The sequence below is a fragment of the Syzygium oleosum genome, unplaced genomic scaffold (genome assembly GCF_021117445.2).
Source record: "Syzygium oleosum isolate NSW1041296 unplaced genomic scaffold, Sole_v2.1 Sole_v2.17, whole genome shotgun sequence".
In the NCBI taxonomy this organism is placed as follows: Eukaryota; Viridiplantae; Streptophyta; class Magnoliopsida; order Myrtales; family Myrtaceae; genus Syzygium; species Syzygium oleosum.
The window spans coordinates 6101368-6117607 of NW_026607501.1; the positions used below are offsets into that span (position 1 = coordinate 6101368).

General features: G+C 43.2%; 4 protein-coding genes across 5 annotated transcripts; 1 reads left to right on the forward strand and 3 right to left on the reverse strand.

Annotated features, from left to right (window-relative positions):
- Positions 1 to 806: 806 nt before the first annotated feature.
- On the reverse strand, positions 807 to 2717 carry LOC115691128 (probable xyloglucan 6-xylosyltransferase 5). Its single transcript, XM_030617711.2, has one exon. The coding sequence runs from the start codon at positions 2378 to 2380 to the stop codon at positions 1031 to 1033; it is 1350 nt and encodes a 449-aa protein (XP_030473571.1). The 5' UTR covers positions 2381 to 2717; the 3' UTR covers positions 807 to 1030.
- Positions 2718 to 3715: 998 nt separating this feature from the next.
- On the reverse strand, positions 3716 to 5911 carry LOC115691127 (pentatricopeptide repeat-containing protein At5g61370, mitochondrial). Its single transcript, XM_030617710.2, has 2 exons — positions 4154 to 5911; positions 3716 to 4020 (listed from the first exon to the last, which is right to left on the reverse strand). Exon 1 carries the CDS (start codon positions 5720 to 5722, stop codon positions 4250 to 4252), a length of 1473 nt encoding a protein of 490 aa, XP_030473570.1. The 5' UTR covers positions 5723 to 5911; the 3' UTR covers positions 3716 to 4020; positions 4154 to 4249.
- Positions 5912 to 7389: 1478 nt separating this feature from the next.
- On the forward strand, positions 7390 to 9257 carry LOC115691129 (vesicle transport v-SNARE 11-like). Its single transcript, XM_030617712.2, has 5 exons — positions 7390 to 7563; positions 8026 to 8084; positions 8176 to 8364; positions 8483 to 8653; positions 8958 to 9257. The coding sequence occupies exons 1-5, from the start codon at positions 7470 to 7472 to the stop codon at positions 9105 to 9107; spliced, it is 663 nt and encodes a 220-aa protein (XP_030473572.2). The 5' UTR covers positions 7390 to 7469; the 3' UTR covers positions 9108 to 9257.
- A 263-nt stretch (positions 9258 to 9520) lies between these two features.
- On the reverse strand, positions 9521 to 14891 carry LOC115691126 (two-component response regulator-like APRR1). 2 transcript variants are annotated; one of them, XM_030617707.2, is made up of 6 exons: positions 14089 to 14889; positions 12934 to 13095; positions 12393 to 12526; positions 11762 to 11929; positions 11211 to 11292; positions 9521 to 10997 (listed from the first exon to the last, which is right to left on the reverse strand). In XM_030617707.2, the coding sequence occupies exons 1-6, from the start codon at positions 14294 to 14296 to the stop codon at positions 10048 to 10050; spliced, it is 1704 nt and encodes a 567-aa protein (XP_030473567.1). In that variant the 5' UTR covers positions 14297 to 14889; the 3' UTR covers positions 9521 to 10047. The 2 variants fall into 2 exon arrangements, with proteins under 2 accessions (XP_030473567.1, XP_030473568.1); XM_030617708.2 differs by lacking the exon at positions 12934 to 13095 and having other exon boundaries at positions 14089 to 14891.
- Between the last annotated feature and the right edge of the window lie 1349 nt (positions 14892 to 16240).

Below are 16240 nucleotides of genomic sequence, written 5' to 3' on the forward strand. Positions count from 1 at the left end.
TGTGGAGCAACATCTAAAACCAGATCACAGGATTCTCACATACCAAGGTCCGGACAAATACCCCAACCCAACCAATGATTTTACCTAAAGAGTAACAGAAAAAAGGTGCTGCAAAGTTGCCGAAAGATGCACACTTTTAAACTAATTCACGTCTAGATAGAGAGTTCCCCATGAGTCTAAAGTCATTTGTTGCATATCGTGGCGAATTGCATATAGTGGTGATTGACATGGACAAGTTCATTGATCAACCAGTGGAGATAAGGGTATGACCAGACAATTACAATCTAGTCACTCAATTGACAGTATGCTTACAAGAACTGATTGAGATGTATGGTCAATACCCATTAAGCATTTTGTTTTAAACACGCAGCTCATTTTACAAAGAAAAATGTAGAGCAGAATACCAAGGGAAGGAATTGAGTTTTGCATCATCAATCATCTAGCTGCATACAGCGAGCCAAACTGCGCAAAGATATTATGTTGTCAACTTCGTTTGACTAAGCATATGGGAAAACAAAAAAAGAATCATGCCTCTCACAGGTTGACAAGTACGAAGCAAACTGATAGTTACATGATACCTACATCTACAAGCTGATATAAAACCTCAAGGAACGAAACAACCAGTAACATCTATACCAACAATAACCACAGCTCACAATTCAGAGCATGTAGGCTTCATCAACTATCTACTTGGTGGATTGAAGGCAAAGTCAGGAGGTTCGAGTCAACAAAACACTAGAACCATACGACTATAATTAGAAATGGATCCTTAACCTCCTGGACTGGAGAAATGGACAAATTTGACGTCTTTGAAAGAACATATAAAATTAACAGCAATTATACGGTATAATCACTATTCTTCAGAGTTGCCCAAACAAGTTCAACGGAAGAGTTACTCTTTTAATGAAAAAATGTCTATCCTTGCAATCTCGGTAACATTACTGAAACAACAGAACAAATCAAGTGAACTTCACCGATGATTTGCATTACCTGCATAACTAAACACATTCAAACCTTTTCTCACTGGCTTCTATGATCTGCTATTTCCATGTACTGGTCGGCGAACATCAAACTGGTCTACAAACTCCAAGGGAGTGACAGTTTCATTTCGTATCCTCCTGATCTTGGGACTCAACAAGCCCCGATGACTGAACCCATACAACTTGAGCACTTGATTGTCTGCAAAATTGAATGCCCTCTCCATGCTTCTTAGGCACCGCTCAACTGGGTAATCCCCGTAACTCCCACAAGGCTTGCAACCCACAAAATGAGTCACAAATGGCCACCTCTCGTCTCCCAAACCAGGATGATACTTTTCAATCATCTCTTCATACCGATCCACCAATCCTGCCCAATAACCGTGCAAATAATAAGAATTTTCAACAAACACCTTATCCATCCACTGATCCTTCTGAGAAATCAGCAAGTATATCAAAGCAGACTGATCATCCGCCTCGAAAGCCGGCCTTCCTTTCAGGTTAGCAGTCAAAATCTTCCCAGCCTCGTCACGGATTGGCCCCTTTGGGCCCATCGGTGCCCAAGCATCAAGCAAATCCAATGACCACTGACAATTCCTAAAGAGAAAGCTTCCAGTATTCAAAGCAATCCACGACTTCTGATCGAACAACAAATCAGGGTACCCGTGAATAACCAAATTGTAGTTAGCATACTTAGAAAGCGGGATCTCAAACACCATATCAGTGAACAAAGCGTCACTGTCCATCCACCAAATCCACTCCACCTCAGGGTGTGACAACATCAACCTCCTAATCATGGGCAATTTCGCCCAATACCCAGCAAGCTCTTTATCCAAATGAGCCATATTATACACAATCTCAATCCCATGAATCCTACAATAGTCAATCTTGTTCTTTACAGCCTTCAACAAATAATGATCCCCAATTGCGTTATCACAAGGGTTCGGCTGGGACCCAGTTAGGAGCAAAATCTTAGGCTTACCATTGACATAGTTGGGGAACTCGGGATTGCCCTCGAGCCAATTCTTGCGGTCATCGTCCCAAGTCGAGATCTTGGGCCCCAGGGTGTAGGTGACGTTGGGATTGATATCGGCCTCTGGCGGCTCGCTCGGGTCGATGGGGTCGGAATCGGACCGGATCTCGGCGAGGATCCGGTTCGTCTCCTCGATCAGGTTCTGGTTGACGGCGTCGGCGTCGGAGCTCCCAAGGTTGCCCACGCCGATGGTGCCGCGGAGGACGAGGATCGTGACGAAGCCGCACAGGATCGTGATCTTGATGTTGTTGAACGTCTTCTGGATCTGCCGGCCCCGGGGGAGGAGGCGAGATGGGTGCCGGCCGTTCGTGGCGGTGGTCGGCAGGGAGGAGGAAGTCCGCTTCTGGGTCGCGAGGCCGTCCTGACCCATGATGGCGCCCGTTTCTTGATTCGCCAAGAATTCACAGAATTGGGCTTCTGAAGGTCATGGGAGTGTTCGCTCGCATCTGGGAATTTCCCCCTTTCGCCAAGATAAGAGGAATTCTCGGGAAGATCTCTCAATGTCTGCTTTGCCCGAAGTTGAAGATTGGGGAGAGAAGCGAAGGTGGGTGTATAAACCCTAGACGCGGGAAGGAGTAGTGGAGCTCACGTCATGTAGATCGACGCGAAGAAGAAGAAGATGAAAAGAAGAAGAACAAGAAGAGAGAGAGAGAGAGAGCGGCAGGTGAGTGGAAGCTGGACAGCAACATGGGTCCGACACCGACTGTCTTAATTTTTTTTTTTTTCCATTTCTTAGACATCCTAGTACTTTTAAAACAAAAGCAACGATATTCCTTCATTTCTTTGTCCTGTTTCGGATCTCCCCCACGTCAATTGAATCAAGACACGATCTCCGTAATCTTATTATTCGTATGATTTCGAATGTACGTACGAAGAAAAGAATCTGATGTGTAATCTTCGATTCCACGACGAACGGCGTAGTGCATAAGATTTGTGAACTCCACGGCGAAAATGTGTATCCGGGCACGGCATAGTTGCGCGGGCCGTGCTCAGAAATACATTTCAAACGAGATTTGCTTTTTGACCCATCATGATCAGGACACAAGATGGGTCGATGCTGAAATGTAAAAATCGATGGATGGATTTATGATATATTGGGTCTTATAGCTGTCTGCAAGATAAGAAAGAGTTGGGTCGCTTTCAAGAATCTCGCATCATTCATCGGTCAGATTCAACCTGATTGGAAATCCATGGAATTGCGGCATTTGCCAACTCCAAGATGGGGCCCCCCTTGAGCCTCCGGACAGTTAGCGCATGGCTGTCTGTTTTGTATTTTTAAACCTTAATCAAACCGAATAATCAAATGAACACAAGCCTGAATTCACACTCTTCCTACTCGCTTTCCTTGCCGGTGGAAGAAAAAAAGAGAGACAATTCATTCACGGTCAGATAGGAATGCATTCCATTCTTTAAATTACTTGGAAAGTTTTAGTTTTTCCATCCTCAATTTGCCGCTTCATGAGGGGGTAAACACCAGGTGCCGCTCGAAAACTGCCTGTGGGACAGAAAACGATAGATAAATGGCAAGTAGGACTTGTTAACATGTGCACTGCTGGTGCACTTGCCTCATTTCATGGGCCCTTTGGCCTTCAGGTCTTTATCTGAGAGCTGAGTCCACCCCATCTTTTTGTCCTAGAACAGCAGTGTTTTGCGGGCCTGCGGTGAAGTAGAATGGTCACGGCATCTGCACACAAAGAGATGAATGGAGCAATGAAAGGCCTGAGCTGCATGTTTGTTTGCTTCGTCCAGGAGGGACAGCACATGCAAGGGGGATCCTACAGTTCAGACGGGACATGACCAATTAGGCACAGTAGATTGTACTGCTAAAACTCAAACTCTTTCTTGTTGAGATCATTGGGTGAATTAGACTCGAGTCGAGTATTTATTCCGTGTTTCCTGGGGAAACCTAAAAATCGAGTCTTGCTCGGATGATGCATGAACTGTCATTCATAAGGAATATTTGCTGCTCCCACAAATGCTTTGCAAATCGATTCGGCAAGGCTGAGAGACCTGCAGGTAGATGTTCAAACGTCAGATGAATTCATGTCCGACAGGCAAAATGAAACAGTCAGCCATACAATGAAGTGAAAGTCTGGCTATGAAGTTCAAGCACAAAATCAACATTCATAAACCGGAATCACACCTTAATACTTTATAGGACTAAAACGAACATTCTTCTGTCGGTTATGCAAGCAACATTATGGAGAGGATGATGAACCGACACTATGCTGAATTAGTTCTATTTCATGCCCTTCTTGTAGCCTTTCTTCTTCTGCTTCTTCTTCCTTTTCTTTCCTCTGGCCCTACTATTTTGCGATGGGGGCTCTTCAATCATGCATACCAAAGGCTTAACATCCTCCACCTTCCTCACTGGCTTAAAAACTTCAGTGATCTGAGGGTTCAACAAGTCCTCGGAGCAGCTTAAAGTGATGCCCTTACTTGCTGCTTCATCCCAAAGCTCTCTGGCCTTACAAAATTCGCCTCCTCGACAAAGCTTTGGTACGAGAACATCATATACAGGCCCATATCTGCCCAACGAACTGCTTTTCATTCGCTCGAACAATTCGAGAGCATGATTCACTCTCTCGACCCCACAAAGAATGCCAATGAGATCATAATAAAACTTATGCTCTGGCACCAACCCTTGCTCAATCATTTCATCCACTATCTTGTTACCCTTGCCGAATCTTCTGCTCAGATATAGTACTCTAGCAACAAGATAATAACTCACCCAATCTGGAGAACACCCCGCCTTCTTCATTTGGTCAAGAATTTGACATGATTCCTTGACCCTCCTAGCCCTACCCAAACATGAAAGCAAAATATTGTAACTAATTGAATTAGGAACGATTGTATAGGTTCTCATTTCCATCATCACATTCAAAGCTTCTGGAACGAGACCTGAAGGATGACGCTTAAGATTTCGCTCACACAAGCATCTGAGGAAGGCGTTAAAGCAGAACAAATCCGGCATAAACCCAGCAGATTTCATCTCCTTGATAATTCTCCTTGCTTGCTTAACATCCTCCTTCACAGACCACCCGTACAGAAGACACCTGTAGATACACGGCTCGATGCCTTCCAATTTACTCTTGTGATGCTGAACTACCCCCTCAGCCATCTTGGCATGTCCTTTGGAACAAAGGGCATTGACGATAGCCATCACTGTTGCACTGTCCTGGGGACACTTGAATTTCTCCAGGTTCTTGAAGAGGCCCAATGCCTCACCTTCTCTCCCCAAGTTGACCAATTTTTCCGCTACCACGCTATAAGTCTGTTTATCCATCACCCGACCTTCTTTCCCGAGATCCGAAATCAGTATATCCATTGCCGTGTGATCCTTCTTCTCCGCAAACATCTCAATTGCATAGTTAAAATCCTTATCCTCAATACCAGAGCCCAGATTCTTCCTAGCCCAAGAGAAGAATCTCAACAACCTCCTGGTGGGTGCTTCATACTTGCAACGACCGATCACTTGGGTCACGAGGGACGACGTTAAACGACCTCCGAACTGATCAAGACTCAATTCCAGGTCATCTAAGCTACCAATCGGGGTCGAAACTGCGTCGCACAGATCCTGTAGCTCGGGCAGCGTCAGCGGGGCCAACCGCGTGGAGCACAAACGCCTATGGCGTGGTCTGCAATGCCGGGCAGTGCAGAATTGGCCGAGGAAGTCTTTCCATCTTGACGGGGTTCCTCTCGAGAATATCATCGAACAAGTGGTGTGCGTTTGGCGGGTACTAAAGTTTCACCCGCGAATGATCCAAGCTTCGATAATTATCTCCATTGCGAGTTCTAATCACACAAGGACAGTGTCTCCCTCCCGATGACAACACATTCTGAACACCTTTTCCCGAAACAAACGCAATAGATGTGGATTCGAAAGAGCTAGATGCAAAAAAACATAGAGAGAGAGAGAGATTAGATGTGGAGTTGGGTTGTTCTTTGGCTCCCTCCACATTATTGTTTTGCTGAAAGCCGCAATGGTCGTATTAAAGCGGGGTAGATTTAGGATTAAAGTGAAAGTTAAATGACTCTTTAGGTAAAAAAAAAATTAAGTCAAATTGGGATCGTATTTAAAATTTGGGATTTTTTAGGTAATTAGGCCTAAGAACTTTTAGAAGCGGCTTTGACCGATTTGGTTTCCGTGTAAAAACGGTTTTGTAACAATTTTAAGGTCGATTCTCAAGTAGAACCGGTTTTGATCTGGTCCAAAATCGAACCCTTAGAACTTTGGTAAAAAATAATGAGATTGAGCGTTTCAACAGAAACAAGTAATCATGGTATCCGAGAACTTTGCCAAAAAAAATGTTTATGATGGAGCAATTAAACTAAAAAAATATTGAAAAATAAAAAGTAGATCGGTTCTCGAGTTGACCTTGGAATTTTTGTTTTGGCTCTTGACCGGTTTGAAAGTTGAGCGGTTCCAAAATTCGCTAACCGACTCTGACAATGTGGGTTCCAAGTTTTTAATTTGACACCTATCCAATTCGAAACCAAGCACCCCGAATTCTATTTTTTCTATTGACACAACGGTGCATCATTTTACCAATATTTTAAATAAAGAAGAAAAGAAAAAAAAACGAAACCATCTATTTAGGAAAAATGAAACATATGATTATTGAACTATAACCCAATTTGCAATGCGGTTTCCAAACTTTAGCTCAATGTGTAATGTCGTCCCTGAACCTTTTTGTACATACTTAAACTAGTCCTCAAACTATGTCAAAATGTTTAATATCGTCCGTGAACTTAAATTAATGGAACGATAACATTGGTTAATTTCATATAGTTTAAGGATTAATTTGAGCATTTATCAAAAAGTTCGGAGATCATATTGAATAAATTAAAAATTCATGGGTGACACTATATTTGGAGCTAAAGTATATGAAACACGTTGAATAAATTAAAAGCGTACGTTAGGTCAAATTTAAGGATCTCGTCGTTATCCCATTTATTTCTGGACATTCACAATCGCGGTGGCACCAACCGTAAATAACGAGGGAACAGCAAAAATCCAATTTTTATGGTCCCTGAAAAGCCTCTCCTCCTCCTCCTCCTCCTCCTCCTCCCTCCTTCCCTCTCCGATCGATCGGCTCTTCCGGCGAAATTCTCCGGCGGCGATCTTCCCGAAACCCTCCGATTCATCCCACGGTGCGATTCGATCTCCTCTTCTCCTGACACGCATTTCATCGAATGTTCACTTCCGGACGTGTGTGCTGAGTCCGATCATCTGGTCCCGACATTAGGCGTAGGAATTTCTGTTCTGTGTTTTTGTGTTTCGATTCCTTGCGGATCGGGTAGGTGATCTGATTGGTCGGCGAGTCCGCATCTGGGCCGTGTTTGATCAGAGATTTCCTTCTTTTGAGAGGTTGAGCTTGTTCATTGCGTCGCTGATTAATTTGGGGTTGGTTTTGTCCGTCGATTGGTGAAGGGTCTGGTTAGAGGGGGGCGGCGCGATGAGCCAGGTGTTCGAGGGGTACGAGCGGCAGTACTGCGAGGTGTCCGCCAATCTGTCGCGGAAATGCACGGCAGCCGCCGCTCTCAACGGAGGTAAATATGATTCGACGTTTCGAAACGCCTTTTCTTGATTCGATAGATCGGGTGAAAACGGAGTGGTGGAATGTTTAGAATCTCTGGAGCCCATTATTGTTTCCGATGATCCCGAGAAATGCATTGTAAGAAAGTCTTGGTTATTAGTTCGTAGGTGGGCATTATGGAAATGGAAGTAAAAACATTTGGAAGATTGTCTTTACCATTTCGTTATGGTTTATGCCAAACCCCAGATCATGGTTTTGCGTCACGATATCTGTTAATTTGTTCTCTGCTTGATCGACCGTGCGATTAGTCTTTTCACGGTTAACGAATTCCGTTGACGGTTGAGGAAGTTGGTTATGTAGAGGCTGGCCGAGTGTCTGAAGATGTAACTGGAAACTGGGTGATTAACTAGGAAATTGACTTTTGTTTGTTTGCAACCTGATTGTGGTGGGTTGTTTGTTCCTTATGAATATGCAGAGCAGAGGAAGCAGAAGCTTTCTGAAATTAAAGCTGGCTTGGATGATGCCGAAGCCCTGGTATACGAGGATAATTCTATCGTTCCGTATGCTCCTTTCTTTTTTTTCCCGTGAATTGTTACTTATGTTTGACTATTTGTGATCCTTATAGATTCGGAAAATGGACCTTGAGGCACGGAGTCTGCAGCCAAGCGTCAAAGCAACGCTTCTTGCCAAGTTAAGGGAATATAAAACTGATCTGAACAATTTGAAGGCCGATGTAAAACGACTTACATCTCCAAATGCTAATCTGGCTGCCAGAGACGAGTTACTGGAGTCGGGCATGGCAGATGCAATGATGGTCTCTCTCTCTCTCTCTCTCTCTCTCTCTCTCTCTCTCTCTCTCTCTGTGACATATTTCTTTGCATTTGCTGCTTACCTTGTTCGGTTCGTTGTGGGTGATTTCTTGACATTGCTAGGTTTCTGCTGATCAAAAAGGGAGACTTTTGATGTCAACAGAAAGATTAAATCACTCAACTGACAGAATTAAAGAAAGTAGAAGGACAATGCTTGAAACAGAGGAACTCGGTGTCTCAATTCTTCAAGATCTGCATCAACAACGCCAATCCCTTCTGCATGCTCATAACACTGTACGTCATTTGCCATGATCACTCTTTATTTGGCTCAACGCGGTTTTCCAGTTTCGTGTCGATCTAAGGACTTGGGAGATAGAAAGTACAAGAAATGTCTGTCCCAAGTTGCATAGTTCATGTATAAGGACATTGTCATCCTTTTTTTTTCCCAAGTAATATAATACGGACTTCGGGTTTGTTGCTGCATGCGGATCCTCGGTCACTTTGTCCGGACCAATAGGTTTCCCTTCAGGGCGTGTCAAATTGTTACAATTCGTTGGTATAGGAGGACATTTCTTGATGTTAGTTCTTTGGTTTACAGCTTCATGGAGTGGATGACAATATCGGCAAGAGTAAAAAGATTTTGACTGCCATGTCGAGAAGGATGAGCAAGAACAAGTGGATCATTGGCTCCATCATCGCAGCCCTAGTCGCCGCCATCATTCTGATCCTTTATTTCAAGCTGCGTTGATGTCATCGCATGGCTTAGACGCATCATTATCCGCTCAATTGTTGATGGCTTTTCCATGGTGTGAATGTACGCTATACTTATTGCAAATTTTTTGTCTTCTTAGAGCATGACGATGTATGTTTTGCTGAGCTGAGTCTTTCTTTGAGCGATTTTGCTGAGCTGAGTCTTTCTTTGAGCGATCATCACCATCTTGACGACCTTTTACTTACCTAAAAGTGCAAATAGTAACGAAGTTTCTGTCAGTTTATCCATACTGCAGAGTCTACTTATCCTTGCCTAAGGTTTTTGCTCATTATCCATCGGACTACTCTCGGATATGTTATTTTTGCTATACCCTACTTTCGAGTTTGTCCATACACACTCCATAGCACAAGATTTGCGGCTCGAGTGCTTAATGTTTAGGGATATCGAACAAGGAAAATTCACTCATGGAAATATACTTATGTGAATACAATTTGATGGATCAAGGAAAGGTAAAACACTTCTGATGGGCTCTTCATAGGTCAATTTGCGGCAAATTACGACATCCCACAGGCAACAACCAGGCGGACATTGTTCCCAAATTGGCTCCACTGATGCGACACTCTTTATGTGAACAACATTACTGCGCGCAAGCAGTGAACCAAACTTTAACGTATCTGTTCCAACAAACTACGAAAAGATCAAATGGGAAACCAATATGATGCGGCACCATTTGTTTGATGAATAGTTTGGCCAATGACGAAGCTGCCACGGTGCATAGTTCACGCCTGGATTGGAAGAGGAACAGCAGTAAGCTGCTTTTGTGCAATCTGCATCACCTTTCGCGTGCCGAAATCTGATGTTGGCACCGAAAAACACCGAGCTGATGCTACGTATGATCTTGGCCTAATCGAGAAGAGAAGCAAACAACTCAGCTTTTGTATCCTTATGGGTTCTGCAGATAAAAATCACCTTTATGTCAAGAAACTTCACCATCCGGAGTAGAACCCCTCGAAGCGAGATCCTCATCCTCTGCTTCATCCTCATCATAATCAGCAGACTCAGGTTGGCCATTTAGATCCACATTTACACCATTTACTTTCCTCACAAATTGGCCCCGCACTCGGGGCCTCCTTTCAGCAAGTCGTTTCCTGTTAACATACCTAATCTTCTTGTCAAAGCACCGCTCTTTCCTTTTCTGCCTAAACTTGATTAGGGCTGCCTCTCGCCTATCTACTTTATTCGTGTTTGCTTCAGAAATAGATGAACTTCCAAAGGATGGCCAGGAATGAGGTGAAGACATCTGACCTTGTTGTAAGCATAAGCCAACTGGGTAATAGGGAAACGACGCCATCCCATTTACATGGGGGGGACAGTGAGGAAGATGACTGTACCGGGTTAACATGGCTGAAGTAGCATGGTTTTGCAAGTCATGCAGATTATTCTGGTACACTTGTACTGATGAATGCACCGTAACTGGATTAACAACTCCGGGCACATAGTATGGATATGTGCTCTGCGCAGCCAATCCTGGAAGGTCAACATGAGGCTCATTCATCGCATGCATAGGCATCTGAGGCACCCGTTCTTCCATGAAGTTCCTTTGTTGAGGAAAGTCAGCTGACCCTGGCGGTGTACAGGACCGTTCCAAAGACAGAGAATCTGGAACACTACTCCCACTTGGAAAGTCATCTCCTAGGGAAGATTTCTCCCAGGCCTCTCCATTTTCATGTGCTTGAGGATCATAAACCGCCTGCACATCCCCTGCTTGATCCTTCTCTTCCATCCGATAAGCTACAGAAGCACAACCATCAACTTGTCCAGCTGTGGAAGGAGTATTCTTGACAATTGTCGATTTAACGTATGTAAAGAAGGCTGAGGACTCTCCAATTTTTAGTTCACTCTTCTTAGGACCAGAGGAACATTGTCCTGCACAACAACAAATTTCAGGATAATGAACATAGTAATAGTGACAGTAATAGTAATAGACAAAGAGAGCATTAATTCTTCATTCTACTGATGAGGATATATCATCAAGAAAGCATAAAACATGCTGCAAAAGATGCGATGCACATGACAGCACTCAGGGCGACTCTATGTATGCTACAACAGACAATATAATACAAATTGAAGCATGCTCACCAGTTCGACGATCACTGATTCCTGGCACATCAGGGAGACAATTTACTGCACCATTAAGTGGGGGCTCAGCAACAGCGGCAGACTGGCAAATATGAATCCAGAAATATTATAATTGTGAACTAGTATATCACAAGTTTTGGGATATAAGGAGTGAATTTATAAGTTGTCCATAATTTAGCAGAATGAAAAGATTAATCAATTTTTTCATAGATTTTGCCATCCTGACAATCTTATTGAGACTAACCAAATTTTAGATGATAGAATAGATCCTTCAGAGATCCCACTTCCTCATTAGTTTTGTCCTGTTCCAGTCCATGTATGTACTAACTCAATAGTTTCTTCATTTCAGCCAGCTGTCGCATCCCTTAGCCAACTGCCTCTTTGAATTAATTAGATGAAAAAACCTTATTTCAAATTTCTCAAGTCCTGATATTATCAGGCACACGGAATGCCCATAGCTCCATGGAAAAGAGCAGTAGAAAATTTTACCATAATCATGATCTATTCCTGCAAGTGGAACAACGAACCTCAACACTCAATGTAATACTCACCTCGTCTTCATGAGTTGCAGACAGCCCAATCTCGGGATTGGCACTCTTCCGGGACTTATCATCAGTATCATCAGAAAGCAAAGTAGTACTATTCGTGTTAGCATCACTAGGGTCGGAACCAATCAGATCAAAGTCGTAGCTCAAAATGTTCTTCTCAACCAGTCCGAGCTGCCAAAAAGTAAATGTGAAGTAAAACATTATCAACCGCTGCTTTGCAGATTCCCAAGCTCACTACAATTGTAATAGGAAAATTCCGATACAAAAGCACTCACTAAAATAGCAAACAACTTCTGACCAAAAAAAAAAAATAGCAAACAACTAGACAATTGGATAGACACTAAAAAGTGTCCCGAAGGATCAGGGGCACAATACCATTCGAATATGTAAAGACCATGCAAAGTGTAATATGTTACTCAAATTATCAGGTACTGAAGCAAGAAAACTTCATTCAAAAACCAGTCTCCAGTAGCTTAGATCATGGTCTAAACTAGCTCATACAAACTTCAAACTTATGCATCTGAACAATGTAGTTGGTTTGATTAATTCACCACGGTACTTCCACTAAAAAAATATCAAATAATACTTTGTCATAAGTATGAAAAGGAAAATAGCATGGTCTCACAAAACTGACCATGCGTCGCCTTCTCCACATGTGTGTCCACAAGTTTAACAACTCATTGGTGCGCAATGGCTTCACAAGATAGTCCGCTGCTCCCAATCTCAAGCATTTGACAACAATTGAGACCTCATCCTGTGCTGACATCACTTATCAAAGCCAAAAGGAAAGAATAGAATAATCAGTATTGCTAGTATTGGATCTACCCCTGTCATAAGTTTGGAAGCAACTAGCGCATATATTTTATCCAGGGACTCTTCCTCAAAAAAGCCCTAATCCCCTCTGAAGAATACTTATAACATCATCTTGACAATCAAGAGTATTAGCCATGTCTGTTTGTTCAGAAAGAACCTACATAATGACAGCATCGGATGCATGAAAAACCATCCACCAGTGCTGGTGGGAACAACTAGTTTCCAAATGATTCCGATATAAAAATGCATTTGATGAAGGTTAACTAAAACTAGATGTTTCTATTTGCTTAAACTTAGGAAGATGAATAGGGAAGTGTTTCAACCAAGTAACATTGGAAGCTAACGGACGATGATGAACTTACTGATGACGGGAATCCGCCTCAATTCTTTATCTCTCGTAATATATTTTAACATCTTCATGCCTTTGTTCATGGGCATGTCAACTTCAGCTAGAATAATGTCTATATCAGGCCCTTCAGCATTTAAAGCATCAATGACCTGTCTAGCGGATCTTACAGAAGTCACTGCAAAACAAATGCAAACAAAAATGGGCCTCAATTTTAAATAAAGGATCTACCAAAAGCCTAGTATAGCACATATTTAGAAACTCGCCTACTTTAACAATGAAAAAGCTAGTATGTTATCAACCGAGAGAGAGAGAGAGAGAGAGAGAGAGAGAGAGGTGACAAATATCTCTTCCCCTTCAAAAGTACAACCAGCACCCCATTCCAAGTACAACAGAGTGGAAATGAAATGAAGTTTAATCAAAGAAGATATCAGTTGAAGTTAAGCAATACAGCATTAAACAGAAGATTACACTTCCTATTAATGTTCTCTAGCTTTTTCCGTTTGACAACAGTCAAGCAAATTAAATAGTGACCAAGCATTTGTACATCGAATAGTGGAGAAAACCACTCTTGCTATTTAAATAACTATAAGCTATTGCTTTTCATACTCTCACAAATCAATTTTAGACATCGAACTTGTAGTTTCTCAAGTTGGAAGTTCCTCTCATATTCCCTGACAACAAGACCGGGCATCGCTACCATTTCATTCTCCATAAGCAGTAGTACACTCCAAATTTAAGCTTTCTGAGTGGTCTCTATCCTGGTTCATTCAAACTTGGCAAATTTGGTAGACTTGATGTTTTTCCCTATGCATCTTAGCACAATTTAGACATATTCTGCACTCAATATTAGATAAGCATTGTTGCGCGAGGTAGGGGTTTGGGAGAACCCGCGCCGGTTAAGAATTCTCCTCGAATTAGTTCACGCCCGAGCAGTACAAAATATGAGAATGAACAAGCACTGAATTTCCAAAATACCTTGTTACCAGAATCTCTCAAACCACTTCTCCGTGAAGAAATAAAAAAGTTTAACATACAGCAAGCAATCACACGTGTTGAGCATTTCACATCAACCAAGGGACCAAAAATTACGCCCGTAACGAGGGCACCACAGCTAATGCAAAAATAAAAATGCTATTAAAAATGGCAAATAACAAAATAACAGTTATACCCTGATAAGCGCATTTCAAAAGAAGCGTAAGAACCTCTTCCGAACTCTTCGTGTCGTTATCGCACAGCAAGATCCTCACTTTGCTCCTATCGATGAATCCTTCCCCACCACTCTTATTAGCATTATTATTCCCAACACTTCCCCCAGCGCCGCCGCCGCAGCCGCCATCGCCAATCTCTTTGTTCAAATTCAATTCCAAACAATCCATAGCTTCAACAAAGAGGCTCTCTCGCGCGCTAACCCCAAAAAACCGCTTTCTCGTTTCACTATCTTTTCAGACGACAAAAAAAGAAAGGCGGCGAAAACCTCGGGCGATGCTAAAGAACTTCCATGGAAACTCTCCTCTTCACAGCCCCAACCAAAGCCAAACTTAGGGTTCCAGTTCCTGATACTCTCGTTCGCATGACATCATCTCCCACCAGTCTATTCACTGGAAATCCCTCGTCAAACACGCTAACATCCAACACCTACCGTCAGTTCACGCACACCAGCAACCAAAAAGCAAACAAGAAAAAAGAGAGAATCCACCGCAACGCCGGGCAAAAGCAGCTCCGAACAGCTCAACAGCGGTTCGCGAGCGCGCGTCGCGAAACGAGGTCGGAAGCTCCGGAGGAGGAACCTCCGAGCCAAAACTCGGCGGCGGCGGCTCCTCAATCCGGAGCCCGGGAGATCGAAGATCGCGGCGGCGGCGGATCGACGATCGCCGGAGGAGCCCCCGGCGCAAGTTAGCGCGGCGGAGAGAGCTTTTGGGCTTTTTCCCCCGGCACGCGACGAACGGAGAGAGAGAGAGAGAAAACTATCTTGGGCACATATCTCTCAAAAAGAGCAAAAGCGCGTGCACTCGTTGAATAAGAGAAAAAAATGGCTACGGGCGGAGGCTAAAGTGCGCCGGGGGTCGGGAGGCGACGAGGGCCGTCGGATCGCTGCCGGTGGGGCGACGGAGCGGAGGGCGGGGATCGAGTCTAAGGGGGGTGGGCGCAGTACGCACGGTCGGGTAAGATAGAAGGGCGGGTGACGTGGAGGGTGGGGGTGGATATTTCGGTAGAGATGAGGAAGCGGCCACGTCACCCGCTGCTGAGATCTCTCTGTACTTGAGGAAACCAATTGCGACCCTTCTGTTTTTCTTTTTCTTTTTTCGTTTTTTCAATTAAAAACAAATAATTAAATTTTTTTGGTCGGTCAAATAATTAAATAAAAAAAATAAAAAATCACCAAAAACCTTAAATTATATATACTATGATACATTCATCCTAAACTTTTTTCTGTGACACAAAAAATCACAAACTTGTATCTGTGTAATACATTTAGCCTCCGTAAAAAATCTGTCAATAAGAACCATTAAAAATCTGCCTACACAACGTTGTTATGATTAAAAGATCATCAAATGAGATTTTGACGGAAGGTGAAGAGTCATATAGGTACAAGTTCTGAGCTTTTTATGTCATAAAAAAGTTTAGGATAAATTTGTCGTAGATGGTATAGTTTAGATTTTTTATGTCACGAAAAATATCAGGATAAATATGCGACGGTCGGCATAATTTTGGATTTTTTCTTTTCTTGTTTTTTTTTCATTTTTTTAAATTTAATTATAGGGAGAGAGAGAGAAAATATTATTGGGTTTGTGTCTTTGTCAATATAAATTTTTTAAAAAAGAAATAGCCACGTCACGTCCGAAAATGGGCAAATTGGAGATAAGTAAAAAAATGGGGGGAGCGAACAATCAGTCGCTGTCGGGAACTGGAAAGTTCGCGGGGCAACGAATCACGTGATGCCACGTGGCGCCTCCGGGGGCTTGCGCTTTTCGGTATACGTACATCTCACGAGCGCTGGTTCAGCACATGGAGTAACGAGAGCCACATGAGCTGAGCTTGGGAGGGGGATTAGGCATATGCTATTATCGTTACATTGGAAATTACGACGCATTTGGCCCGAAAATCACATGCATCGTGCATTGTCGGGGCGAAGAGAACGGGAGTAGCACATTGCCCCTTGATCCCCCCGTTCGATCTTTGCGTAGTACCACACTGATCGATCCGATCGAGCGGATGAATCGTTCGGAACGATAAGAAGATCAAAGAAAAGGCAAAAAAAGGATATTACTCGCGTCTACATTCTACAGAGGAAGCGACCCATCAGAAGCTACATCATGAAA

Excerpts from the sequence above, each read along its gene's own strand:
- LOC115691128 (XM_030617711.2), bottom strand. The coding sequence starts at position 2,380 with ATGGGTCAGGACGGCCTCGCGACCCAGAAGCGGACTTCCTCCTCCCTG.
- LOC115691127 (XM_030617710.2), bottom strand. The coding sequence starts at position 5,722 with ATGATATTCTCGAGAGGAACCCCGTCAAGATGGAAAGACTTCCTCGGC.
- LOC115691129 (XM_030617712.2), top strand. The coding sequence starts at position 7,470 with ATGAGCCAGGTGTTCGAGGGGTACGAGCGGCAGTACTGCGAGGTGTCC. Across the intron at positions 7,564-8,025 it reads AGCCGCCGCTCTCAACGGAG|AGCAGAGGAAGCAGAAGCTT; the intron begins GTAAATATGATT and ends ATGAATATGCAG. Across the intron at positions 8,085-8,175 it reads TGGATGATGCCGAAGCCCTG|ATTCGGAAAATGGACCTTGA; the intron begins GTATACGAGGAT and ends TGATCCTTATAG.
- LOC115691126 (XM_030617707.2), bottom strand. The coding sequence starts at position 14,296 with ATGGATTGTTTGGAATTGAATTTGAACAAAGAGATTGGCGATGGCGGC. Across the intron at positions 11,930-12,392 it reads TGTGGAGAAGGCGACGCATG|CTCGGACTGGTTGAGAAGAA; the intron begins GTCAGTTTTGTG and ends ACTTTTTGGCAG. Across the intron at positions 10,998-11,210 it reads AATCAGTGATCGTCGAACTG|GACAATGTTCCTCTGGTCCT; the intron begins GTGAGCATGCTT and ends GTTGTTGTGCAG.